At 45.0% G+C, this 27,728-nt stretch overlaps 2 protein-coding genes across 2 annotated transcripts in view; one reads left to right on the forward strand and one right to left on the reverse strand.

Moving 5' to 3' along the window:
- Positions 1 to 658: 658 nt before the first annotated feature.
- Positions 659 to 4,349, forward strand: LOC142209571 (ferritin light chain, oocyte isoform-like). Its single transcript, XM_075278581.1, has 4 exons — positions 659 to 913; positions 2,637 to 2,783; positions 3,553 to 3,678; positions 4,063 to 4,349. The coding sequence occupies exons 1-4, from the start codon at positions 812 to 814 to the stop codon at positions 4,219 to 4,221; spliced, it is 534 nt and encodes a 177-aa protein (XP_075134682.1). The 5' UTR covers positions 659 to 811; the 3' UTR covers positions 4,222 to 4,349.
- Positions 4,350 to 8,696: 4,347 nt separating this feature from the next.
- Positions 8,697 to 27,728, reverse strand: part of LOC142209122 (circularly permutated Ras protein 1-like) — a 39,726-nt gene continuing 20,694 nt past the window's right edge. Inside the window, exons 7-10 of the mRNA XM_075278062.1 lie at positions 16,990 to 17,130; positions 13,762 to 13,855; positions 12,559 to 12,615; positions 8,697 to 8,919 (exon numbers count right to left, since the gene is read on the reverse strand). Coding sequence (XP_075134163.1) covers positions 8,851 to 8,919; positions 12,559 to 12,615; positions 13,762 to 13,855; positions 16,990 to 17,130 — 361 coding nt within the window. The 3' untranslated portion in view covers positions 8,697 to 8,850. The remainder of the gene's footprint in view (positions 8,920 to 12,558; positions 12,616 to 13,761; positions 13,856 to 16,989; positions 17,131 to 27,728) is intronic.

Here is a 27,728-nt window from a genome sequence, read left to right on the forward strand (position 1 = left end):
TAATGGAAACCTAACCAGCGGAAACCTGCGGACCCCATAGACTATAATGAGGTCCACCAGGTGTCCACCCAGTCTCCATCCCCGAAAAATGTGAAGAGAAAAGTCCTACTTGCAGGGACAGAAACCCCATTGTAATTCCAACGCTAGTGTGAACCTAGCCTGAACTGGATGGAAGAATGTCGTTTACCAGCTTTATAAACTATGTTACTATATTTTTCCTGACTGACCGGTGTCTTAGGTTCTATGGCAAGTTATTGTATTTCAAGTCTCATGATGCACAAATATGCACAAATATGTACCACAAAAATAGCATACAATAAGTACACTGCTATCTTATGTCATATTGCTCCTCACATAAAGGCACAAAACCTGTAGGATTACATTATACACAATACTGCACATATTATATGCAATATTATGATCATATTAGTGCAATGACCTATAACAATTTATGACTATGAAGATCCGACTATAGCGTGTTAACTCTTTCTTTTCCACTTTTCCATAAAGTGTAAAGTGTATATTGATCACAAGATCTTCTGTTTTGCATTCCTTCCTAATTTATAAACCAATCCAAACAATGTGACATAAGTAGGTGGGAGGATTGTGTCTGAGAAGACTCCACCCGTGACCATATAAAAGCCAGAGATCAGCAGTCCATCCACCAGTGCTAGCAGTCAGGAGTTTCTGCTTCTTGCTTCAACAGTGTTTGAACGGAACAGTGCTTCTCTGTGCTTAGATCTGCTGAGCTTGTCCATCTCTCCAGAACCTCATCTTATTCTCTGAGAAAGTAGCTACTGCTATCATCATCATGAGCTCTCAGATCCGCCAGAACTACCACAAGGACAGTGAAGCTGGAGTCAACCGTACTATCAACCTTGTGTTGCAGGCTTCCTATGTCTACCAGTCTGTGGTGAGTAGTATATGAATAAACCTTTCAATACCTGTATGTCTTTAAGGTGTGGGACTACAAGTCAATGCAAGACCTTTTCGTGCAAGGGTTGCAGTCCCTTATTGTATACTGTTAGTATAAAAATGACTATTACAACTTCCTTCTCTCAACAGTAATATGTGACCTAAAGGGCCATGTGTTCAATTCTATTAACCCAAAAAGTGTGATTTAAGCCAAATCTCAATCCTCTTGCATATACTGATGTGTCAGGGATGCAACTGGCTAGACCCCTTCCTCTGTAGTGCTGATGTGACATGCTATATAAGTCCATGGTTGGTGGCTTTCACATGCCTGATATAAGGGGAAGTGTATAGCTTAAGAGGCCAGGGGTATGTGATTCTGTATTTTCATGTGAAAAGCTGTGTACCTCTCCTTGCCCACAACTGACCCATTTCCAGTAAGGGTTTGTATACCTCTAAGGGTGCATGCACACTACGTAACGCCAGGCGTGTATGAGAGCCGTACACGCCGGCGTTACAGCAGGGCTGCCGAACACTTCCCATTCACTTCAATGGGAGCGCTCGTAACAGCGGCGTTTACGAGCGCTCCCATTGAAGTGAATGGGAAGTGTTCGGCAGCCCTGCTGTAACGCCGGCGTGTACGGCTCTCATACACGCCCGGCGTTACGTAGTGTGCATGCACCCTTAGGCTGGATTCACACCAGTGTTTTCACTCTGTCATTTCCATCCCTAAATTCACTTGAACTGTGGCAAAAAAAAAATCCTGAAAGCAGGAACTTCAACAAACCCAACTACTTGCCTGCAGAAGGGGGGGGGGGGGGACACCCTGTCTCTCCCCCTCCCAATTATCTTAATAGGTGTTGAGGTGTCTATAAAAACAACCCAATTTGGATAAAGTGGCGCTGAATCTTCAGTGGCAGTTTTTTGCCATTCTGCCACCTGTAAAGGTACCTTTAGGCTGAGACCACACTGCAGGAAAGGCTTGTATGCTTCTGTTGCAGTTTCTTGAGCTAGTCAGGAGTGAATTTGGCAGAAAAAAAGCACAAGTGTTTCCTTCCCATTCAATTTGAATCCACTCTTGTTGTTTGGCTCCAAAGCAGTTTTATACAAAGCTCTTACTTCAACGTATAAACTGCTTTAGCTCAGTATCTCGGCTTGCAATGTCTGATTGGAAAATCATGACCACATGAAAGTGGCCTAATGTTGTGGAAACACAGCTTTTTTTTGTTGCAGAACTTGTGTTTTTTTTTTTTTGTTTTGTTTTTTTTTTTGAGCCAAAGCCAAGAATGGCTACAATAGGAAATATATAGGAGGCTCTTATACTTCAACCTCTGCTTAATCTACTTCTGGCTTTGGCTCAATCTGCAGCAAAAAAAGCTGCTTTTCCGTAACACAGATTTGGTCCATGAGATGGCCAGAATGACTGAACACTGAAGCTAGGACCTGGACTCCAGGAGTCCCTGCCTCCCTATGTGACTGTTACTGAAACTGTGCTCAGTATGGGACTTTGACACCAATCTGACATTCTTTGTAAGAGTTGTCCAGCATGGTTTTTTCCCCTGCTCCCCAAAACTTAGCCATAGTTGTCTTTATGCCTTATAGCAGTATCGCCCATTCACTTCAGGGTTGATACTGTTTACATTAAGATCTCCCTACTCTTAGTAAGGAAATTGCCTGCTGAGAACTTCTTGTTGCCCCATATTACTCAGTGTTTTCCATAATAGGGCTTCTACTTTGACCGGGATGATGTGGCCTTGGCCAAGTTCTCAAAGTTCTTCCTTGAACAGTCTGAGGAGAAGCGAGAACAGGCTGAGAAGCTTCTAAAGTTGCAGAACAAACGGGGAGGACGCATAGTTCTTCAAGATATCAAGGTAATAACATCTACTATAAGGATTGTAGACTTGAGACTAAGGCCCCACATAGCAAGCCTCAGAAAAAAAAATAAGTTTTTTATATAAATCTCAGCATTTTTGCTGCTGATATTTTTCTGCACTTTGTGCACAGGATTAGCCATAAATCTCATGCACTTTGCAGGTACTGTAAGATGCAGCAGTTTTTGCTGTGGCCAAATTGAGTAGTTTACGCTATGTGGGGCTCTGGCCTAAAGGATTTTTCTTTCACAAAAGCAAGTTATTTCCTCATCCTTAGGACAGAACCATAACTAGCAGATTATGGTGGTCTAACCGTGTAGAGCCCCACTGATCAGTGGTATGGTGGACTGTCCACCTCTGCTCTGAATGGAGCTATGGTCAGATCACTTATTTCAACAGGAGCACCAGAGATGGTCAAAGTAATTTGTTTGCTTGTCTTCAGTAAAATGAAATGACTGGAGCTGTGTGCAGTGGTTTGAAAGTATCACCTATTCATAAATTGCTTTTGTAGGGAAAACTCCTTAAATGTATCCATGTAAAATGTCCCATATTGGTATCTTAGTTCTCCAAGAAGTATGAAGCCTTCTACACTATTAAGCTGGCTGCTTCAATCCACAGTCTTATCTAGAGGACTAAGTGACTTGGCCCATATTACAGAAACTTATCAGTTATTTCTGCACCTGTTAAAATGGAGGGAATAATGTCTTTCAAAAACTAAAAGCTGTCTGTCCTGATCTCAATGTGTTTTTGTTTTTTGTTTTTTCTCTAGAAACCAGAGGCTGATGAATGGGGTAATGGTACTGGTGCCATGGAGTATGCTTTGAAGCTTGAAAAGAATGTAAACCAAGCTCTGCTGGACCTCCACAAGATTGCTATGGACCACAATGACCCTCATGTAAGTCTGATTTTCAGTTTAAGGATCTGAATAAGTTGCAATCCCACCCTTCTGGTGTGTTGCAACTTTAAAAACCAATAACATGTCCAGATGGCCAAGCATACACAAGAAAATCAATACAACCGTATAATAGATCTCATAAATGCTGTGATGCTCTTGTTAGGTTACATATTAACTGCAAATAAAACATGCCTGCAAAACTGCACGGCCATTATAAGCAGTAAAATGTTATGGCTGGGCCTCTCCATTAAAGGAGTTTCCCAGCTTTTTTTTTTTTTTTTTTTTATGCTTCCTAAATTACCATGCTGAGACATGTTACTTGGTCTGAAGTGCTAGAATAGTCTTGGGATAAAAATGCTAAAATTCTTAATCTTTCACATACAGATGTGTGACTTCCTGGAGAGAGAATATCTTGAGGAAGAGGTGAAACTGATCAAGAAACTGGGAGATCACATTAGCAACCTGAAACGTGTGAAGGCAGCCGAGGTTGGCATGGGAGAATACCTGTTTGACAAGCTGACCTTGGGAGAAGACAGCGACTAATATCCCATATCTGTAACTGTGGATCATGTACAAGAGCTATAGTGCTACAATCAAAGGGAAGGGGATGGGGTCTCGGATGAGTGATTTGCATGTTCTGAAAAATCAAATAAAAACTGTGCAGCAAGAGACTGTTCTGTACCTTTTTTTTTTTGGGGGGGGGGGGGGGCATTCAATGTACTTCCTGGAAAGTGGAGAAAAAAACATATCTAAGTTCTATTAGAAAGCTCTTCACCTGTACTATTTCTGAAAAGTTGTCTTTACCTAGAGGTGCACTTTAACACAAAATGTTACATGGTAAGAACTTGAGCCCTAATGGACCCAAAGCAGAAACTAAGGAATCTTTTCTGCTTTTTTTTTTTTTTTTAAATCTTCTTACTTTAGTACAGTCCGAAGGCCTTGTTCACACATCACTACTCTGGTCAAACCATCATTTACAAGCAAAAACCAAGATGAATAGTAAAATGTGGTTGAAGCTATAGCTCTTTAAAAATATTAAGTCAAAGGAATGACAAAATATTGTATTGTGAATAAGACCAGGGGTGAACCTACCCCTTTCGCCGCCTGAGGCGAACTACAGAAAGCTGCCCCCCTTCCCCCTGGGAGGAGGGGGCGTGGCAGAGTGAAGCAGGTGTGGTGAAGCAAAAGGGGGTGGGGCTTAGCACCATTCACAGGCAGAGAGCAGGCATGGAGAGGACCTGCTCTCTGCCTGTGTGAGGAGGCAGCTGGATCAGCGCTGTTCCAGTGGCCTCCTAAACCACCGCTCGGTGCTAAGCTTGTCCTGGACTGGCTTAGGTAAGCAAAAATGCCGCCCTCCCTGGGGTCCTGGCATAGCGCCACATGAAGCGGTCGCCTCATGGGAGGTACGGCGCTGAATAAGACTTTACTCTTGAATGCCCTGCATGAACTCAGTGGCCACCTGCTGCCTTTATGGGGGGCTGGGGGTAGCAGCAGCTTTGCCGACTACTGAAATGGGCAAAAGTTGTTTTTTTTTTTTGTTTTTTTTTGGGTACATATCAGAATAGCCCTAAAAGGCTTTTACCTTTTTGAGTTGCACTGCTGATTCTGAATTTCTTTCTTTCCTATGTAAATAAGCTTTCAGTTAGCGCTGGGGGCGTTCCCCCTGTTCTGTCTGAAAACTCTCCAGCGACAGTGCCATCTCCTTTTCCAGTCCACCTCTTCACCAGGTCATTGGCCGCCTCTTCAGCCAAAAGTGCCGACTGCATGTCCATCGGCCACTTTTCCTGTTGCCAAACGGGTGCTCGTAAGAGACCACATGAAAAAGGCCAGCAGACATGCGTAGTCAGCGCTTTTGGCTGTAGATGCGGCCGATGACCTGCCAACGAGGTGGACTGGAAAAGGAGACTGAGGCGTCACTGGAGAGCTTTCAGATAGCACAGCAGACCCCCCACCACCTGTGCTGTCTGAAAGCTCATTTATATATGGAAGAAATTTCTCAGGAACGGCAACAGAGATCAGAAAAAAGGTAAGACAAGAATAGCTTTTCAGTTAAATATCTTTGGAACTTGATTGGAGCTGCTTATTCAGCATCTGGACTATACTGTTGCAACCTTTCAATTTTTCTTTTCCATCCACATCCAGGGAGATTGGCTAGAGTGCCATGGGTTGCAAACTTCTTGACGATGTAGTGCACTGTGGACAAAGTAACTTCAAGATCTCTGGAAACTGACTTGTAACTTTTTTTTTTTTTTTTTCCACAATTTTGGCTCTCAAATCCTCAGTTTTCTTTTTCTCCACGTATACGCTAGATTCACGCTAGTTTTTTGCATTTCCATCCTTCGGGACCACTTGGAGAAACACTAGTTGCTTAAAATCAGTTGCATGTGGAAACCCGCTGACCCCATGTGTTATGAGGTCTGCTGAGTTTGACATAGGACTTTTCTCGCCATTGATATTATGCAGAAAGGGGGATTGTCTTGTATTGAGATTCAAATGCTAGTGTGAACCTAGCATTAATGTGGCACACAATGCAAAGATTGAATTTTATTGCCCACACCCCTTGCCACAGGGGTGTTTGAATAAGCATCACATGGTTGAAACCGTTATTTACCCACAATTTTGAAGATACCAACAATTTTGCCCATATGCATAAAGGAAATAAACACTTTTTTTTTGTGCAAAAATGATAACTTAACATTTATTAGAAAAACCTTAAACACAGGATATTTTCACCTGAGACAATAAAATATACCAGATCCTGGCAGACCATCAACATACACATTGCAATCCCACTGCCACAAATTGTTCAGTTAGGAACAGAGAAACTTTATTTGTGATCCTGGTATTTCTGTGCCAGAAGCCATTAACTTTCCCTGAAAGCACATATGAGCTAGAGAATGTATATATATGCTTTTGGTAAACCCCAGTAGCATAAGGTTAGGTAGGTCCACTGATGATGGGTGTGAAGGCACCCTGAAATGCTGTGTAGGGACTGCTAGGGTGTCCTTTATAGGTTCAGCTTGGGACTGCCCTTGTTAGGGCCGGAGTTATTGGGACAGAAGGACAGTGACTTGGGGACATCCAGGGTCTGTCTCTCCTCTACTTCCACTTGGGGATATACTGACATTAAGACCACTGAATGGATAAGATTGAACCATTTTTTACTCACCGGAGTGAACTAAGTGGTAATGTGATGTATTTTTGTCCCCTGCTTTGAACCTATGGGATTGCAATGTGTATGTTGGTGATGGTCTGCCAGGATCTGGTATATTTTTATGACTTAGGTGAAAATATCCTGTTAGCATTTTTAAGGGTTTTCTAATGTTTTATCATTTTTGCATCAGTGCTTATACAATACTAAAATCTCTGATGACTCATGAATATCTTCCCTCTTTTTACCATCGGGGGAGTATTCTATATAATAGCCAGTGCGTATTTGGGGAAAACATGTATTTGCAATAACTTTCTGGGAGAAATACGTCATTTTCTAGAAAAAATTCAGGAGTGTTAACATTTATGGTCATGACTGTAATATAATCTTTATTATGATAAAGAATTATGAGAAGAATATGCAAATCTGTCTTCCCTGATGTAAATAGGAAGACAGTGCCTCAGTCTGCCAAGTCAGTCTTCTCTATGCCGGGCTGTAGAGATCCAAATAGATCAAAAGCTGTCCTTGGCTGAGACTGTACTAGGTAAAACCCCACATCATTGCTGCAAAGGCCTCTGGGAAGGTCGGGCATGATGTTAAAGGGAGCGCCCCCTAGTGGGCTGCATGACTGAGAAACTGTCTTCCTATTTACATCAGGGAAGACAAATTTGCATATTCATCCAATGATCCCTCACAGTGGAGCGTCTGTGGCTTAATAAGACTCCACACACCTACATGGTGGTCTCTCCCTAAGGAGTGACGATATCCCCTTAACCCTATAATAAAGAAGAGAGAGGGAATGCAAATGTGGACATCCAGACTACACAAACTACAGTAGTGGTTTGACTGTCCATGCTTGATTGCGTCGTCTCTCGCTTGCTGCACTGGCATGGCATTTTTTCCCTTACCTTATTAAATCTATAGGAAAAACATTTGAGATTCTGTAGCTAAAATGAATATTCTGTGTTTTTGTAAAAGCAGCTTTAAGAATAACCAAAATTTCACTCACTTTGTTGGTACTATAAAATGCAGCAGAGCCAAAGATGGATGGCAGAAGGAAACTTAGCAGGTATCAAGCTGACTAATCTTTAAATAAACAGGAGCACTCACAGAGATACCAGGATGGCTACTTCTACTGAGAAAGGTAGGGCATCAATGCTACAATATTTGGTTTTCTTGACTGCAATTAAAGGGATTCTACCTCCTCCCCAAACATATTTGACTGTCACCTCAGTGTTAGAGATAAACAACATACTTTTGTTGGTTGTGTCAATATTCTAGATTTAGAATAAAATAACTTTATTATGCAAATTAGGCAGTTTGTGCACTAGGGGCGGATCTTCAGCTCCCTGGAGCACTACTTGTGACTAGTCTTTGGGCTGCACCACCCCATACAGTGGGAATTGATCCCCCTACTGCTGTGACATCCTACTTGAGCAGCAGGATCGGTGCCCCAGGGAGTTCAAAGCCCATCCTCAAGTGACATAAAACCCAAAGTGTGTAAGGCTGTCATAAAAGCAGAAGGGCTACTTTGAAGAATCTAAAACACTTTTTCTTTTGTTAACTACTTAATACAAGTAATAACTACGAATCATGAATATGAATCTACAATGTAGAGAAAAAAAAACAAGAAAAACCATGGACCGAAAAAGGGTCCATATTGTGACTAGTACTGTATACATGTTATATAAGGTGATAAGGCACTTATAATATTGTCATTTGCATTACTATATTCATGTGTGATAAAGTCTAACCACGAGTCAATGAGGATATTCATATTGGCCCCTTTTTAATGTCTTTTAATAATTTGCGGTAATAAGAGAAGATGGTGAAGCAGTTTTCATGATTTATTGCTTTGTTTTCACTGTTATATATCTGTAAGTACACAAGCCAAGTTCACTTTACATATCCATCAGCCCATCGTGTAGTTGTATATATTATATATAATGTATGTACATCCAGGTGTCTTGTTCTTCCATGTTGCTGCAGAACCTCTTATTCACTCTGGTATCTTAGTTTATTCAGTACTTTGTTTTTGAGAAATATCTCTTCATGTGAAATATCATTTTTGCCATGTCATCTGAAAAAGTCTTAAATACAAAGAATTGTCATGTCAAAAAAGAGAATATCATGCCACATAAAAACACAATTTACTTATAGATATAATGCAAACTTCATAAATGGGGCAACTGCGATTACATTACATGTTGGCCGCTCTTATCTGGCATCTTCCATTGGGGCACTGCTGATAGACCCCCCCTTTCCAATAAACATTATGTTATCCATTTAACCCAATATATATAGCAAGCATGGCTGGTGTTAGGGGAGAGGGTTGAGCAGCCTAAGCCCCATGATCAGCAGCACCAGATATTTACTCTGATGACCCGGATCGGCGGAGCTTTACTTACAAGTGTATTGGTGTGCTATGCGTGCCGATACTGTGGACATCTATGCTAGAGCAGTAAAGTTCCTGCTCTGACATAGACGACTGCATAGAAGATGGGACAGGAAGACGTCACTGTATTGTACCCCCTGCGACAGACCATGGTCAATAATAAGGAAAGACTTCAGCATCGGACTGTTCGGGGGATCGTGGTAAGGTGAGTAAAAGTTTTATTATTTTCTGAAGAGTAAAAGGGCACAATTACTAATAAGGTGGGCATGTATTTATGAACAGGAACTAGTTTATTTCAGCATTATTTCTAAGGGAGGGGGTCTATTTAGAAGGAGGATCTATTGTTAATAAAGCAAGGTGAACTATTACCCCACCCTCCCCCCATAATAGTTCTCCTAGCCTTATTAATAGTTTCTCCTTATAAATAACTCCCCATATACTATTATATCATTTATAAAAATGAACTATTAAAAATAAATCAAGTGGAGGAACTATTATAATAATTATTAATAAGGGGGCTATTTATAAGAAGGAATTATTATTAGTAAGAGGGATTGATTTATAACAGGGAAGTATTATTCATAAGATGTTCCACAGGTTAGGACATCAGTATGTGATCTGTCGGGGGCCGACTGTTCTAGCTGCCCCTGGGTTCTGAAAGCTGCTAGTAGACAGAATGCAGCACTACTACTATTCAAGTAATAGGAGTGGCACAGCACCGCCATCCTCTGTATAGTGTGCTGTTCAGGTGTTGAACCCTGATAGATCACATATTGATGACCTGTCTTGTGGATAGGTTATCAGTAGAGATGAGCAAGTACTGTTCGGATCAGCCGATCTGAACAGCACGCTCCATAGAAATGAATGGATGCACCTGGTACTTCCACTGGTACTTCCGCTTTGACGGCGGCCGGCCGCTTAACCCCCCGCGTGCCGGCTATGTCCATTCATTTCTATGCGAGCGTGCTGTTCGGATCGGCTGATCCGAACAGTACTCACTCATCTCTAGTTATCAGTATAAAATAAATCAATTTGTGGCTAGAAAATCCCTTTAATTGCGCTAATGTTTATTAGGATAGAAGTACAGTCCTATGAAAAAGTTTGGGCACCCCTATTAATCTTAATCATTTTTAGTTCTAAATATTTTGGTGTTTGCAACAGCCATTTCAGTTTGATATATCTAATAACTGATGGACACAGTAATATTTCAGGATTGAAATGAGGTTTATTGTACTAACAGAAAATGTGCAATATGCATTAAACCAAAATTTGACCGGTGCAAAAGTATGGGCACCCTTATCATTTTATTGATTTGAATACTCCTAACTACTTTTTACTGACTTACTGAAGCACAAAATTGGTTTTGTAACCTCAGTGAGCTTTGAACTTCATAGCCAGGTGTATCCAATCATGAGAAAAGGTATTTAAGGTGGCCAATTGCAAGTTGTTCTACTATTTGAATCTCCTCTGAAGAGTGGCATCATGGGCTACTCAAAACAACTCTCAAATGATCTGAAAACAAAGATTGTTCAACATAGTTGTTCAGCGGAAGGATACAAAAAGCTGTCTCAGAGATTTAACCTGTCAGTTTCCACTGTGAGGAACATAGTAAGGAAATGGAAGACCACAGGGACAGTTCTTGTTAAGCCCAGAAGTGGCAGGCCAAGAAAAATATCAGAAAGGCAGAGAAGAAGAATGGTGAGAACAGTCAAGGACAATCCACAGACCACCTCCAAAGAGCTGCAGCATCATCTTGCTGCAGATGGTGTCACTGTGCATCGGTCAACTATACAGCGCACTTTGCACAAATAGAAGCTGTATGGGAGAGTGATGAGAAAGAAGCTGTTTCTGCACGTACGCCACAAATAGAGTTGCCTGAGGTATGAAAAAGCACATTTGGACAAGGCAGCTTCATTTTGGAAACAAAAATTGAGTTGTTTGGTTATAAAAAAAAAAAAGGCGTTATGCATGGCGTCCAAAAAGAAACAGCATTCCAAGAAAAACACTTGCTACCCACTGTAAAATTTGGTGGAGGTTCCATCATGCTTTGGGGCTGTGTGGCCAATGCCGGCATCGGGAATCTTGTTAAAGTTGAGGGTCGCATGGATTCCACTCAGTATCAGCAGATTCTTGAGAATAATGTTCAAGAATCAGTGACGAAGTTGAAGTTACGCCGGGGATGGATATTTCAGCAAGACAATGATCCAAAACACCGCTCCAAATCCTCAGGCATTCATGCAGAGGAACAATTACAATGTTCTGGAATGGCCATCCCAGTCCCCAGACCTGAATATCATTGAACATCTGTGGGATGATTTGAAGCGGGCTGTCCATGCTCGGCGACCATCTAACTTAACTGAACTTGAATTGTTTGTCCAAAATACCTTTATCCAGGAACTGATTAAAAGCTACAGGAAGCGACTAGAGGCTGTTATCTTTGCAAAAGGAGGATGTACTAAATATTAATGTCACTTTTCTGTTGAGGTGCCCATACTTTTGCACCGGTCAAATTTTGGTTTAATGCATATTGCGCATTTTCTGTTAGTACAATAAACCTCATTTCAATCCTGAAATATTACTGTGTCCATCAGTTATTAGATATATCAAACTGAAATGGCTGTTGCAAATACCAAAATATTTAGAACTAAAAATGATTAAGATTAATAGGGGTGCCCAAACTTTTTCATAGGACTGTATGTGCAGTGCATGACTATTATCTTTGCATCACTATGTACTAGTGTATTATCTGGCCCTTGTATAGAGGTATTATTAATACTAGTAATTGTCTGTATAGTGGTAATAATTCTCCCCAAAATAGTCGTACAGACAGTGGTTTCAGAACTATATACAGTATTTTTTTTTTTTTTTTTTTAAATTGATCTATTAAGACTATATCAGTGCCTCTGGAAGTGCAGCACTGACTTCAGAAATGGATGAACATGACGATGTTGTTGGTATTGGGACCCACTATTAATTTTGGCCAGGACCACACTTTGTCTAAAATCGTCACTGAAGGTAACTTTTTATGTCAGATTACTTTACAAGGTCTGGTACAGTGTACATAGAAGAGGGGAACCCCATAGCAAAGATTCAAATAAACCTCCCATTAGGGTTGTCATTGAGTACAGAAGGGCGTAACGGTTTGTTCCTCCAATGGCCAATACCCCACACTGGTTTGCCATAAATGCAGTTCCTGAAAAGGGAAGTCCTACACAGCTTCTCAATAACCCCTTTTTATTTGCATGATATTACAGCAAGCACTTCTATTCATTTTGTTATGGACAACTAAAAATTTTTACAGGGAAGGGAAGTTTGTTTTTGGGCTGTAATTTACCTTTACAACTTGACCTTCTATGTTGTTCTCCTGACCAGTTTTCTTTGATGTCTTGTCCTGAAAGCAAAAGCCCACATATATTAGACAATGTCTGTAAAAGTGCCAGACATATCACACTGGCTGATGATGAGTCTGGCATAGATTTAGACGGTCTATCTTGGTTTTTATACCACCTCTCAGATAGCTTAATTTGTACCACAATTTTGTAGCATAATTTGGCAATTGTGTTGTTCTCTGCTTGTGAAAAAAAAGAGAATTAAAAGAAAAATTCTGTATGAGGAATGGCAACGCTGCTATAGAAGAATGCTTCATAGTGGTATTGCTACTCTCCATACAGCACTATATTTCTGACTCTCCTACACAGGTTCCTTTGGGACATGTTTATCTGAACAGATCGGAACTGCGCATGCCCGAGAATTCAAATGCAGCAGCGTGATCTATCCAGAAGAACATCCAGGAAGGAGGAGGGTTAGACAGGGCACAAGCAATGGAGGGGCACGAATGAAGGTGAGAAGTGGGGGAAGGGGGGTGCTCGGAGGCCCTGGGAAACGCCCATGGTGCTCGGTGGGCTCATATACATAAAGTAATTAACCAACATTACAACGGAACGGCGAGAAGAATCGAAAAAAAAGAAGGTAGTAGTAGAATAGCCTTTTTAAAGGCTATCCAGGAATGTCTTTATCTTAAAACCACTGACACCAATGATAGAATCCCTTTAAGTCCTGGAAACCCATTTAAGCAACTGATGAGCAAAGAACAAAATGATGTTCAAGGATGGATATTCATTTAAGTGTAAATGGATAAAGCAAGGGCATTCCAAGGTAGGCATGTTTAAACCCATCTCATTTATCACAATAGATTAAATCATATTATTTTATTTTTTTTTTTTTTGTAGATTGTGAGCCCCATATAGGGATCACAACGTACATTTTTTCCCCCTATCAGTATGTCTTTGTAGAATGGGAGGAAATCCACGCAAACACGGGGAGAACATACAAACTCCTTGCAGATGTTGTTCCTGGCGGGATTCGAACCCAGGACTCCAGCGCTGTAAGGCTATAGTGCTAACCACTGAGCCACCGTGTTGCCCCAGATTAAATCATATTAGTAATAGATTTTTTTCAGTATTATGTTTCGCAATGTAACAGTTATCTGAGCTAGATCACCCAGTGCACTTGTAACTACTATCCTTATCATACGAACCTTCATGTACTCCGGTAGATCGTCATAGATGGGAGCCATGGAGTTCTCCCAGTCTTCATACACAACAGAATAAGCCTCATATTTCTGGTGTTTCCTGAGAAGACCACAAAGATGTCATGGAATAACCAAATATAAGAAACAAGTCGACAAGCCACAATTGACTTGTTTTGTAGCATACAGTACATAAACATGCAGCAACCCAGTGGACACTCCTTAACCATATTGCATTATGCTTGTGCCACATCTACACAGTCATTTTGTATTTCCTCTATATTAGGCCTGCCCCACTGGGTATGGAGGAACACCCGTCCATTTACTAAGCTATGGACCAGTCCAGCTCTTTAGTTGGCTGGGGAAAGGGTAGGAGAGTCAAAGTCACCTCATGGGAGTCAAATCAAATCAAATCAAATCAAAAAATGCTTTATTGGCACGTCCGAATAGGTATTTGGCATTGCCAAAGCTAGGAAAGTGGGGGGTGGGGGGGTGGGTGGTGGGTATGGGGGGGGGGGTTTGGGTTATAACAGTCCATGGAGTCTCATCTTCCTCTTCGTTGGTGACTGCTATTAGGGGGGGGTTGGAGGTGGGGTGGGGTAGGGCGGTTGGTTTGGGGTATAACAGTCCGTGGAGTCTCGTCTTCCTCTTCGTTGGTGACTGCTATATGGGGAGGTGGGGGCGGGGCGGGTGTTTTGGGATAAATATAACAGTCCATGGAGTCTCATCTTCCTCTGGTTTGGTGACAGCTGGACACGTATTGGGCAGCGATCTCCACAGTGGCTTCTTCTTCTCCCAGTAGGATGTAGAGTTTCCTCTTCTCGTCTGCAGATCTGAAGTCTGGGATGTGGGCAGAGAGTCTTTGGTAGTAGACGGCCCTCACAGCTGAGTATTTGGTGCAGTGTAGCAGGAAGTGGGTCTCGTCTTCTAGGACCCCCTGGTCACAGTGCTGGCACAGTCTCTTCTCCCGTGGCTTGTACGTCTGCCTGTATCGCCCCGTCTCTATCTCTAGGTTGTGAGCGCTCAGTCTGTACCGGCTCAGGGTCTGTCTGTGCTTGGGGTGGTGTATTCTCTCCAGGTAGGTGGCCATGGTGTAGTCCCTTTGTAGGGATTGGTACACGGTGAGTTTCTTGGAGTTATTTATTTCATTTCTCCATTCTTCAATGTACCGCTCTCTGTTTGCCTCTGTGGTCGCCTTTATTTCGGCCTTGGTTATCATCTGTTGGTGTTTTTGGTTTGGTGGTTGGCTGCTGTTTGGTTGGTGAATGTCTGGTTTGCTCAGGTGGCTTAGCCAGGCTTGGTGGTGGTAGGAGTCGGGCTTGCTCACCTGGATGTGTGCCTGGAAAGCTAGCGCCCTCTTCTGTATGGTGAGCCATAGGGGGAGTCTGCCTAGCTCTGCCCTGCAGGCCATGTTGGAGGTGTTGCGATGGACATGGAGCAGGTATTTGCAGAACTCCAGGTGGAAGTTCTCTGTTGGGCTGGAATCCCACTTTGACTGGTCTGGGTAGGTGGCTGGGCCCCAAACTTCACTGCCATAGAGAAGGATCGGGGTGATGACTGCGTCAAATATCTTCAGCCAGACCCTCACCGGTGGTTTGAGGTGGTACAGTTGTCTTCTGATGGCGTAGAAGGTTCTGCAGGCTTTTGCTTTCAGGGTTTCTATTGCTGCTTTGAAGCTTCCTGATTGGCTGAGTCTTGACACAGCCACAGACAGAAGCAGATATAGGATCTAAGTTCTGCTAAAGGAAGAGAGAGACATCCTAGCCCATCCTAGGATTGCTGCAGCCCTGAGTGAGATAGGCAAGAGTACCATCTACATAGAGGAAAGAGAGAAAATGCCATTCTGGAGGAAAATTTAAGGTCCTTAAGGTTAGAGCCTCAGGCTACAGACCAAGCTCAGGTCATCCTGCGTATAGCTATTAAGGCTTTATAGAGTGGGAGACATTAGAAGTGGAGGTTATCTGTCACCAGTTATATATTTTGGGCATCCCTTGTTTTTTTTGCAAAACTCCACACAATAATCCCTAATGGGTTAGTGATTATGGAGGCCTATACTTAGGGATGACCATAAGAGGTGTTTTCTGGAATAAAATGGGATAATTGTTCCTTGGTTCGGGTTGCGTGTGCCTCTTCTGGTCCTCAGACTGCTTGGCTCAGAAATACAGTGGTCACATGTTAGGTACTGCTGATGTATCAGTAGTGACGTCACCTGAGCCCCTACGCTTAAGCCCAAACAGTCCGAGAACCAGAAGGAATTGGGGACACACCACTCGAACTGAGGATAGGTGAGTATCATGTTTTTTTTTTCCATTTTATCCAACCTCAGCCCTTAGTTGCAGACTTTCTGTCCTATTACACCTGTATAATCAGCATGCTACAATTTTCAAAAATGCGGGTGTTTTTGAAAACGTAGCTTTTCTGAAGGTTAAGGCCAAATGTTGCAAATTTTGCTATAGTTTTTTTGAGCCAAAGACAGAATTGGGTTGAGAAGAAGGCAGAAGAGTAAAAAAGCTGCAACATAAATGGTAGCTTTTCAGTAATGAGGGGTCTTTGCCTAAGGGTTTGAGACCTATCCAAATGTACAGAATGCTAGACTATCTCTGCATGAAGGCGGTGCCACTTAGCCAGCATAGCTAGTAACTGTAAAGCGCTCCATGTCCTTCTCATTCAGTCCACACATGAGGAGATAAGAACAGAGGAATCAACCTACAAAGAGTCTAAAGAATGGAGGAAAGTGCCCATAGGAGCTGTTTGGGCCTGTATATGAGCCTCCATGTGTGTCCATATATGTTTGTATGTGTGTTTCTGTATCAATGTGTATGTAAATAGAGTATTTAGGTGCACATTCCTAAAACTACAACATAAAAACCACATTCAGACTTATGATGCATCGTCAGATTCTTTGACACATGAAACATTGCTGCAGTTATCCATATCCAGAAGTCCACAACTTTTAGTTTATCTACACTGCATTCATAGCTAAGAAAAATGTATTTTTGTTTTAGAGTTGCACAAGGGTCGCCATCCAAAGAACCGTGCCTACATTGTTGACTTGGTGGCACTGTTACGGGCCAAGGTTTTGTTGTGTCTATGCTTAAACTATGAACTGGGGTATGTACTTGGTCTTTTGGTTCCTGGGACTGACCAACGTATGGACTGCTTCGATTTGTTTTTTACTTGGATACATTATTATTCCCCTGATCAAGCTCTGATGGTGATAATAGTAGCAATACTTACATTACTAGGTCTATTAATTCTTTCAACTCCAAGGCTACATTTCTGGCTTCATTCACAAGACCTTCCATTGCAAGATGGGCACAAAACTGGACACTGTGGTTCTGCAGAACACTCAGGTCAATGGACTCCAGGGCAGCAGTGCTAGAATGGAGAGCATACATACACAAAATCTGAGAAACACCAGGGAAACATGCATGAAAGTTTAGTTCTGACAAACATACAAACTGCATGTCAAAAAAAGGAATCGAATAAAATATTATAATAATTATAATATGACCATACTAAAATTTTCTTGCTATCCCATGGCCTGTATATGCTAGGAAGATAACTATTTATAGGGGGTTTCCCATGAACAAAACCATAAGTAAGGGCTCGTTCACATCTGCGTTGTTCGGTCCTTATTGCAGGTTTCCGTTTCCTGCATAAAACAGATGCAGGAGATGGAAGCCTGCAGGAGACTTTCTCACCCATTCATTTGAATGGGTGAGAAAGCTGTCCGGCCGTGCGCGGCAGTGAGCGTTTTGCGCTCTCCGCCGCGAAACCGGGTTTTATAATCCGGACACAGAGTCGGACATGCACTACTCTGTGTCCGGATAAAAAAATCCGGTTTCGCGGCGGAGAGCCTAAAACGCTCACTGCCGCGCACAGCCGGACCCGGTCTATGGTTTCCGTCTTCTGCCATGCAGAAGACGGAAACCATAGTACGGAGACATGAACGCAGGTGTGAACCCAGCGTCAATCTGTAGACAAATAAAAGTTTTATTACTAGAGATGAGCGAACACTAAAATGTTCGAGGTTCGAAATTCGATTCGAACAGCCGCTCACTGTTCGTGTGTTCGAACGGGTTTCAAACCCCATTATAGTCTATGGGGAACATATACTCGTTAAGGGGGAAACCCAAATCCGTGTCTGGAGGGTCACCAAGTCCACTATGACACCCCAGCAAATGATGCCAACACCTCTGGAATACAACTGGGACAGCAGGGGAAGCATGTCTGGGGGCATCTAACACACCAAAGACCCTCTATTACTCCAACATCACAGCCTAACAACTACACACTTTACACACTCAATACCACCTCTCTGACAGTAGGAAAACACCTTGAAATGTGTATTTGGCACTTGGAGTGAGGAGAGCTTGTCACCAGCAGTGAATTTGGCCCTTGTAGTAAGTTGAGGTTGGCACCAACATTTGTTTTGAAAATCAGGGTGGATTGAGCCTCTAACCAGCAGAGTTTGGGCAAATTCATGGTGGAGGGAGCCTCTAAAAACCCCAGTTTGGACCAATTCATGGTGGAAGGAACCTCTAAAAACCCCAGTTTGGACCAATTCATGGTGGAGGGAGCCTCTAAAAACCCCAGTTTGGACCAATTCATGGTGGAGGGAGCCTCTAACCAGCCCAGTTTGGACCAAATCATGGTGGAGGGAGCCTCTAACCAGCCCAGTTTGGACCAAATCATGGTGGAGGGAGCCTCTAAAAAACCCAGTTTGGACCAATTCATGGTGGAGGGAGCCTCTAAACAGCCCAGTTTGGGCAAATTCATGGTGGAGGGAGCCTCTAAACAGCCCAGTTTGGGCAAATTCATGGTGGAGGGAGCCTCTAAAAACCCCAGTTTGGACCAATTCATGGTGGAGGGAGCCTCTAAACAGCCCAGTCTGGACCAATTCATGGTGGAGGGAGCCTCTAAACAGCCCAGTTTGGGCAAATTCATGGTGGAGGGAGCCTCTAAACAGCCCAGTTTGGACCAATTCATGGTGGAGGAAGCCTCTAAAACCCCCAGTTTGGACCAATTCATGGTGGAGGGAGCCTCTAAACAACCCAGTTTGGGCAAATTCATGGTGGAGGGAGCCTCTAAACAGCCCAGTTTGGGCAAATTCCTGGTGGAGGGAGCCTCTAAAACCCCCAGTTTGGACCAATTCATGGTGGAGGGAGCCTCTAAAAACCCCAGTTAGGCCAAATTCATGGTGGAGGGAGCCTCTAAACAGCCCAGTTTGGGCAAATTCATGATGGAGGGAGCCTCTAACCAGCCCAGTTTGGGCAAATTCATGGTGGAGGGAGCCTCTAAAAACCCCAGTTTGGACCAATTCATGGTGGAGGGAGCCTCTAAAAACCCCAGTTTGGACCAATTCATGGTGGAGGGAGCCTCTAAACAGCCCAGTTTGGGCAAATTCATGGTGGAGGGAGCCTCTAAAAACCCCAGTTTGGACCAATTCATGGTGGAGGGAGCCTCTAAAAACCCCAGTTTGGACCAATTCATGGTGGAGGGAGCCTCTAAACAGCCCAGTTTGGACCAATTCATGGTGGAGGGAGCCTCTAAAAACCCCAGTTTGGACCAATTCATGGTGGAGGGAGCCTCTAAACAGCCCAGTTTGGACCAATTCATGGTGGAGGGAGCCTCTAACCAGCCCAGTTTGGACCAAATCATGGTGGAGGGAGCCTCTAACCAGCCCAGTTTGGACCAAATCATGGTGGAGGGAGCCTCTAAAAAACCCAGTTTGGACCAATTCATGGTGGAGGGAGCCTCTAAACAGCCCAGTTTGGGCAAATTCATGGTGGAGGGAGCCTCTAAAAACCCCAGTTTGGACCAATTCATGGTGGAGGGAGCCTCTAAACAGCCCAGTCTGGACCAATTCATGGTGGAGGGAGCCTCTAAACAGCCCAGTTTGGGCAAATTCATGGTGGAGGGAGCCTCTAAACAGCCCAGTTTGGACCAATTCATGGTGGAGGGAGCCTCTAAAACCCCCAGTTTGGACCAATTCATGGTGGAGGGAGCCTCTAAACAGCCCAGTTTGGGCAAATTCATGGTGGAGGGAGCCTCTAAACAGCCCAGTTTGGGCAAATTCATGGTGGAGGGAGCCTCTAAAACCCCCAGTTTGGACCAATTCATGGTGGAGGGAGCCTCTAAAAACCCCAGTTAGGCCAAATTCATGGTGGAGGGAGCCTCTAAAAACCCCAGTTTGGACCAATTCATGGTGGAGGGAGCCTCTAAAAACCCCAGTTTGGACCAATTCATGGTGGAGGGAGCCTCTAAACAGCCCAGTTTGGACCAATTCATGGTGGAGGGAGCCTCTAAAAACCCCAGTTTGGACCAATTCATGGTGGAGGGAGCCTCTAAACAGCCCAGTTTGGACCAATTCATGGTGGAGGGAGCCTCTAAAAACCCCAGTTTGGCCAAATTCATGGTGGAGGGAGCCTCTAAACAGCCCAGTTTGGGCAAATTCATGGTGGAGGGAGCCTCTAAACAGCCCAGTTTGGGCAAATTCATGGTGGAGGGAGCCTCTAACCAGCCCAGTTTGGGCAAATTCATGGTGGAGGGAGCCTCTAAAAACCCCAGTTTTGACCAATTCATGGTGGAGGGAGCCTCTAAACAGCCCAGTTTGGGCAAATTCATGGTGGAGGGAGCCTCTAACCAGCCCAGTTTGGGCAAATTCATGGTGGAGGGAGCCTCTAAAAACCCCAGTTTGGACCAATTCATGGTGGAGGGAGCCTCTAAAAACCCCAGTTTGAACCAATTCATGGTGGAGGGAGCCTCTAACCAGCCCAGTTTGGGCAAATTCATGGTGGAGGGAGCCTCTAAAAACCCCAGCTTGGACCAATTCATGGTGGAGGGAGCCTCTAAACAGCCCAGTTTAGGCAAATTCATGGTGGAGGGAGCCTCTAAACAGCCCAGTTTGGGCAAATTCATGGTGGAGGGAGCATCTAAAACCCTCAGTTTGGACCAATTCATGGTGGAGGGAGCCTCTAAAAACCCCAGTTTGGCCAAATTCATGGTGGAGGGAGCCTCTAACCAGCCCAGTTTGGGCAAATTCATGGTGGAGGGAGCCTCTAACCAGCCCAGTTTGGGCAAATTCATGGTGGAGGGAGCCTCTAAAAACCCCAGTTTGGACCAATTCATGGTGGAGGGAGCCTCTAAACAGCCCAGTTTGGGCAAATTCATGGTGGAGGGAGCCTCTAACCAGCCCAGTTTGGGCAAATTCATGGTGGAGGGAGCCTCTAAAAACCCCAGTTTGGACCAATTCATGGTGGAGGGAGCCTCTAAACAGCCCAGTCTGGACCAATTCATGGTGGAGGGAGCCTCTAAACAGCCCAGTTTGGACCAATTCATGGTGGAGGGAGCCTCTAAAAACCCCAGTTTGGACCAATTCATGGTGGAGGGAGCCTCTAACCAGCCCAGTTTGGGCAAATTCATGGTGGAGGGAGCCTCTAAACAGCCCAGTCTGGACCAATTCATGGTGGAGGGAGCCTCTAAACAGCCCAGTTTTGACCGATTCATGGTGGAGGGAGCCTCTAAAAACCCCAGTTTGGACCAATACATGGTGGAGGGAGCCTCTAAAAACCCCAGTTTGGACCAATTCATGGTGGAGGGAGCCTCTAAACAGCCCAGTTTGGACCACTTCATGGTGGAGGGAGCCTCTAAAAACCCCAGTTTGGACCAATTCATGGTGGAGGGAGCCTCTAAAAACCCCAGTTTGGACCAATTCATGGTGGAGGGAGCCTCTAAACAGCCCAGTTTGGGCAAATTCATGGTGGAGGGAGCCTCTAAACAGCCCAGTCTGGACCAATTCATGGTGGAGGGAGCCTCTAAACAGCCCAGTTTGGACCAATTCATGGTGGAGGGAGCCTCTAAAAACCCCAGTTTGGACCAATTCATGGTGGAGGGAGCCTCTAAAAACCCCAGTTTGGACCAATTCATGGTGGAGGGAGCCTCTAAAGATCCCAGTTAGGCCAAATTCATGGTGGAGGGAGCCTCTAAACAGCCCAGTTTGGGCAAATTCATGGTGGAGGGAGCCTCTAACCAGCCCAGTTTGGGCAAATTCATGGTGGAGGGAGCCTCTAAAAACCCCAGTTTTGACCAATTCATGGTGGAGGGAGCCTCTAAACAGCCCAGTTTGGGCAAATTCATGGTGGAGGGAGCCTCTAAAAACCCCAGTTTGGACCAATTCATGGTGGAGGGAGCCTCTAAACAGCCCAGTTTGGGCAAATTCATGGTGGAGGGAGCCTCTAACCAGCCCAGTTTGGGCAAATTCATGGTGGAGGGAGCCTCTAAAAACCCCAGTTTGGACCAATTCATGGTGGAGGGAGCCTCTAACCAGCAGAGTTGTGGGAAATCAGGGTGGAGGGAGCCTCTAACCAGCAGAGTTGTGGGAAATCAGGGTGGAGGGAGCCTCTAACCAGCAGAGTTGTGGGAAAGCAGGGTGGAGGGAGCCTCTAACCAGCAGAGTTGGGGGAAATCAGGGTGGAGGGAGCCTCTAACCAGCAGAGTTGGGGGAAATCAGGGTGGAGGGAGCCTCTAACCAGCAGAGTTGGGGGAAATCAGGGTGGAGGGAGCCTCTAACCAGCAGAAATGGGGGAAATCAGAGTGGAGGGAGCCTCTAACCAGCAGAGTTGGGGGAAATCAGGGTGGAGGGAGCCTAGTATTAGCAGAATTGTGCAATGCTTATGGTGGATGAGTATGAGGATGCGGAGGAATTGGAGAGGTTGAGTACAGACATGGAGTTTCATGTTGGGGTGCTTTACACAGGTGGGCACAAAAATGAAGGCTCTATCCAGTGGTGGTTCATTTTTATCAAAGTGAGCCGGTCGGCACTGTCAGCTGACAGACGGGTGCGCTTGTCTGTGATGATGCCACCGGCTGCACTGAACACCCTCTCAGATAGGACGCTGGCAGCAGGACAGGACAGCACCTCCAAGACATATAGGGCAAGTTCAAGCCACAGGTCCAACTTCGACACCCAATACGTGTAGGGCGCAGAGGGGTCGGAGAGTTCAGGGCTGTGGTCGGAAAGGTATTCCCGCAACATGCGCCTATACTTCTCACGCCTGGTGACACTAGGACCCTCCGTGGCGGCACTTTGGCGAGGGGGTGCCATCAAGGTGTCCCAGACCTTAGACAGTGTGCCCCTCATTTGTGTGGACCGGTGAGAACTTGGTCGCCTACTGGAGGAACTGCCCTCCCTGCCGCCAACGTCACATGCTGGAAACATCTCCATCATATTCTGCACCAATTGCTTGTGGCAAGCATTGATGCGATTGACCCTCCCCTCTACCGGAATAAAAGAGGAGATGTTGTTTTTATACCGGGGGTCAAGGATAGCAAAGATCCAGTACTGGTTGTCCTCCATGATTTTGACAATGCGCTTGTCGGTTGTAAAGCACCCCAACATGAACTCAGCCATGTCTGCCACAGTGTTAGTTGGCATGACTCCTCTGGCCCCACCGGAAAGTTCAATCTCCATTTCCTCCTCATCGTCCATGTCTACCCATTCACGCTGCAACAATGGGATGATTCGAAGTTGCCCGGAAGCCTCCTGTATCACCATCACATCATCGGACAACTCTTCTTCCTCCTCCTCCTCCATTAAACGCGATGAAGCGGACAGATGTGTGGACCTACTCTCCAGCTGTGACGGATCGGATGCTATCCCTGACTCCTCTGTGTGATCTGAGTTATCCCTGATGTCAATCAGGGATTCTCTCAGAACACACAAGAGCGGGATTGTAAGGCTCACCATCGCATCCTCAGAGCTCACCCTCCTTGTGGACTCCTCAAACACCCATAGGATATCACAAAGGTCTCTCATCCATGGCCACTCATGGATGAGAAACTGAGGCAGCTGACTTTGTGGCACCCTAGGGTTTTGTAGCTGGTATTCCATCAAAGGTCTCTGCTGCTCAACCACTCTATTCAACATCTGAAACGTTGAGTTCAAGCGTGTGGGGACATCGCACAAAAGCCGGTGTTGTGGCACATGCAGGCGTTGCTGGAGAGATTTTAAGCTAGCAGCGGCTACTGTCGACTTGCGAAAGTGGGCGCACATGCGCCGCACTTTCACCAGTAGCTCTGGAACATTGGGGTAGCTCTTTAGGAAACGTTGCACGACTAGGTTGAAGACGTGGGCCAGGCATGGAACATGTTGGAGTCTGGCAAGCTCCAGAGCTGCTACCAGGTTCCGGCCGTTATCACAAACGACCATGCCTGGGCCCAGGTGCAGCGGCTCAAACCATATTGCCGTCTCATCGAGGAGGGCATCCCTCACCTCGGAGGCAGTGTGCTGTCTGTCCCCCAAGCTGATCAGCTTCAGCACGGCCTGCTGACGTCTACCAACGCCAGTGCTGCAACGTTTCCAACTCGTAGCTGGGGTCAATCTAACAGCGGAGGAGGAGGCGGTGGCGGAGGAGGAGGCGGTGGAGGAGGAGGGGGGTGTTCTTCTCGTGTCCCTGCCAGGAATGTTAGGCGGGGAGACGAGGTACACCGGGCCAGTTTGGGAAGCAGTCCCAGCCTCAACTACATTCACCCAGTGTGCCGTCAGTGAAATGTAGCGTCCCTGTCCGCATGCACTTGTCCACGCGTCGGTGGTCAAGTGGACCTTTGTGCAAAGCGCAGAACTAAGGGCCCACCTGATGTTGAGTGACACGTGCTGGTGCAAGGCGGGGACGGCACACCGGGAGAAGTAGTGACGGCTAGGGACGGCATAGCGAGGTGCCGCAGTTGCCATCAGGTCCAGGAAGGCGGGAGTTTCAACAAGCCGGAACGCCAACATCTCCTGGGCCAGCAGTTTAGCGATGTTGGCGTTCAAGGCTTGCGCGTTTGGGTGGTTAGCGGTGTATTTCTGCCGCCGCTCCAATGTCTGAGAGATGGTGGGTTGTTGTAAAGAAGCGCCTGATGGTGCCTTTGATGGTGCAGGAGAAGGAGATAAGACAGGAACAGGGGAGGATGAGGAAGAAGTCAACAAAGTGGCGGAGGCAGATGAAGTGGTGTCCTGGCTCGTCCTCTGGAGTGCATCGCCAGCACAGTCGGCAGTGGCAGTGGCAGAGGCAGAGGCAGTGGCGTGAACGGCAGGCGGCCTTTGTCCTGCCGTTGCTGCTTGCCACTGATTCCAGTGCTTGGATTCCAAATGACGGTGCATTGAAGTGGTGGACAGGTTGCTCTTCTCAGAGCCCCTAATCAATTTTGAGAGGCAAATTGTGCAGACAACACTATATCTGTCCTCGGCGCATTCCTTGAAAAAAACTCCACACCTTCGAGAAACGTGCCCTCGAGGTGGGAGTTTTTCGGGGCTGGGTACGAACTGGAACATCTTGGGAGATTCCGGGTGTGGCCTGGCTTCGCCTAAGCTGCTGACCTCTGCCTCTGCCTCTAGCTACCCTTTTTGGTGCTGCACCTGCCTCAACATCCACACTACTTTTCCCGCTTGACATCCCCCTGTCCAGGTCGGGTCAGTGTCCTCATCATCCACCACTTCCTCTTCCAACTCCTGTCTCATCTCCTCCTCCCGCACAATGCGCAGGTCAACTGGATGCCCTGACGGCAACTGTGTCACATCGTCGTCGATGAGGGTGGGTTGCTGGTCATCCACCACCAAATCGAACGGAGATGGAGGAGACTCTAGTGTTTGAGCATCTGGACACAGATGCTCCTCTGTTAGGTTCGTGGAATCGCTACATGGAGGGGCAGGTTGAGGGACAATGAAAGGAGCGGAGAACAGCTCTGGGGACAGTTGGGGTTATTGTTCTGTGAAGATTGGGAATTTTGGGAGGAAGGAGGACAAGACTGTTGGGTAATAGGAGGAGAGGAGGCAGAGTCTGACTGGCTGCTGGACAATGTGCTGTAAGCGTTATCTGACAGCCATTGCAAGACCTGTTCCTGGTTCTCGGGCCTACTAAGGTTTGTACCCTGCAGTTTAGTTAATGTGGCAAGCAACCCTGGCACTGTGGAGCGGCGCAATGCTTGCTGCCCCACAGGAGTAGGCACGGGACGCCCTGTGGCTTCACTGCTACCTTGCCCCCCAGAACCATTCCCCCGACCTCGCCCACGGCCTCGTCCACGTCCCTTTCCGGGAGCCTTGCGCATTTTGAATTCCCAGTCAGAAACTGGCACTATATGGCAGTAGCAAGAAATGAGGGTATTTGTAACCCCAATATATTATTGGAATTCCCAGTCAGACAATGGCACTATATGTCAGTGGCAGAACTTGAAGGTATTTGTAACCCCAATATATTATTGGAATTGCCAGTCAGACAATGGCACTATATAGCAGTAGCAAGAAATGAGGGTATTTGTAAACCCAATATATTCTTGGAATTCCCAGTCAGACAATGGCACTATATGGCAGTAGCAAGAAATGAGGGTATTTGTAAACCCAATATATTCTTGGAATTCCCAGTCAGACAATGGCACTATATGGCAGTAGCAAGAAATGAGGGTATTTGTAAGCCCAATATATTCTTTGAATTCCCAGTCAGAAACTGGCACTATATGGCAGTAGCAAGAAATGAGGGTATTTGTAACCCCAATATATTATTGGAATTCCCAGTCAGACAATGGCACTATATAGCAGTAGCAAGAAATGAGGGTATTTGTAAACCCAATATATTCTTTGAATTCCCAGTCAGACAATGGCACTATATAGCAGTAGCAAGAAATGAGGGTATTTGTAACCCCAATATATTATTGGAATTCCCAGTCAGACAATGGCACTATATAGCAGTAGCAAGAAATGAGGATATTTGTAACCCCAATATATTCTTTGAATTCCCAGTCAGACAATGGCACTATATGGCAGTAGCAAGAAATGAGGGTATTTGTAACCCCAATATATTATTGGAATTCCCAGTCAGACAATGGCACTATATGTCAGTGGCAGAACATGAAGGTATTTGTAACCCCAATATATTATTGGAATTGCCAGTCAGACAATGGCACTATATAGCAGTAGCAAGAAATGAGGGTATTTGTAAACCCAATATATTCTTTGAATTCCCAGTCAGACAATGGCACTATATGGCAGTAGCAAGAAATGAGGGTATTTGTAAGCCCAATATATTCTTTGAATTCCCAGTCAGAAACTGGCACTATATGGCAGTAGCAAGAAATGAGGGTATTTGTAACCCCAATATATTATTGGAATTCCCAGTCAGACAATGGCACTATATAGCAGTAGCAAGAAATGAGGGTATTTGTAAACCCAATATATTCTTGGAATTCCCAGTCAGACAATGGCACTATATGGCAGTAGCAAGAAATGAGGGTATTTGTAAACCCAATATATTATTGGAATTCCCAGTCAGACAATGGCACTATATAGCAGTAGCAGAACTTGAAGGTATTTGTAACCCCAATATATTATTGGAATTCCCAGTCAGAAACTGGCACTATATAGCAGTAGCAAGAAATGAGTGTATTTGTAAACCCAATATGTTCTTGGAATTCCCAGTCAGAAACTGGCACTATATGTCAGTGGCAGAACTTGAAGGTATTTGTAACCCCAATATATTCTTTGAATTCCCAGTCAGACAATGGCACTATATAGCAGTAGCAAGAAATGAGGGTATTTGTAATCCCAATATATTCTTGGAATTCCCAGTCAGAAACTGGCACTATATATCAGTGGCAGAACTTGAAGGTATTTGTAACCCCAATATATTCTTGGAATTCCCAGTCAGACAATGGCACTATATAGCAGTAGCAAGAAATGAGGGTATTTGTAAACCCAATATATTCTTGGAATTCCCAGTCAGACAATGGCACTATATGGCAGTAGCAAGAAATGTGGGTATTTGTAAACCCAATATATTCTTGGAATTCCCAGTCAGACAATGGCACTATATGGCAGTAGCAAGAAATGAGGGTATTTGTAAACCCAATATATTCTTGGAATTCCCAGTCAGACAATGGCACTATATGGCAGTAGCAAGAAATGAGGGTATTTGTAACCCCAATATATTCTTTGAATTCCC

The sequence above is a fragment of the Leptodactylus fuscus genome, chromosome 6 (genome assembly GCF_031893055.1).
Source record: "Leptodactylus fuscus isolate aLepFus1 chromosome 6, aLepFus1.hap2, whole genome shotgun sequence".
In the NCBI taxonomy this organism is placed as follows: Eukaryota; Metazoa; Chordata; class Amphibia; order Anura; family Leptodactylidae; genus Leptodactylus; species Leptodactylus fuscus.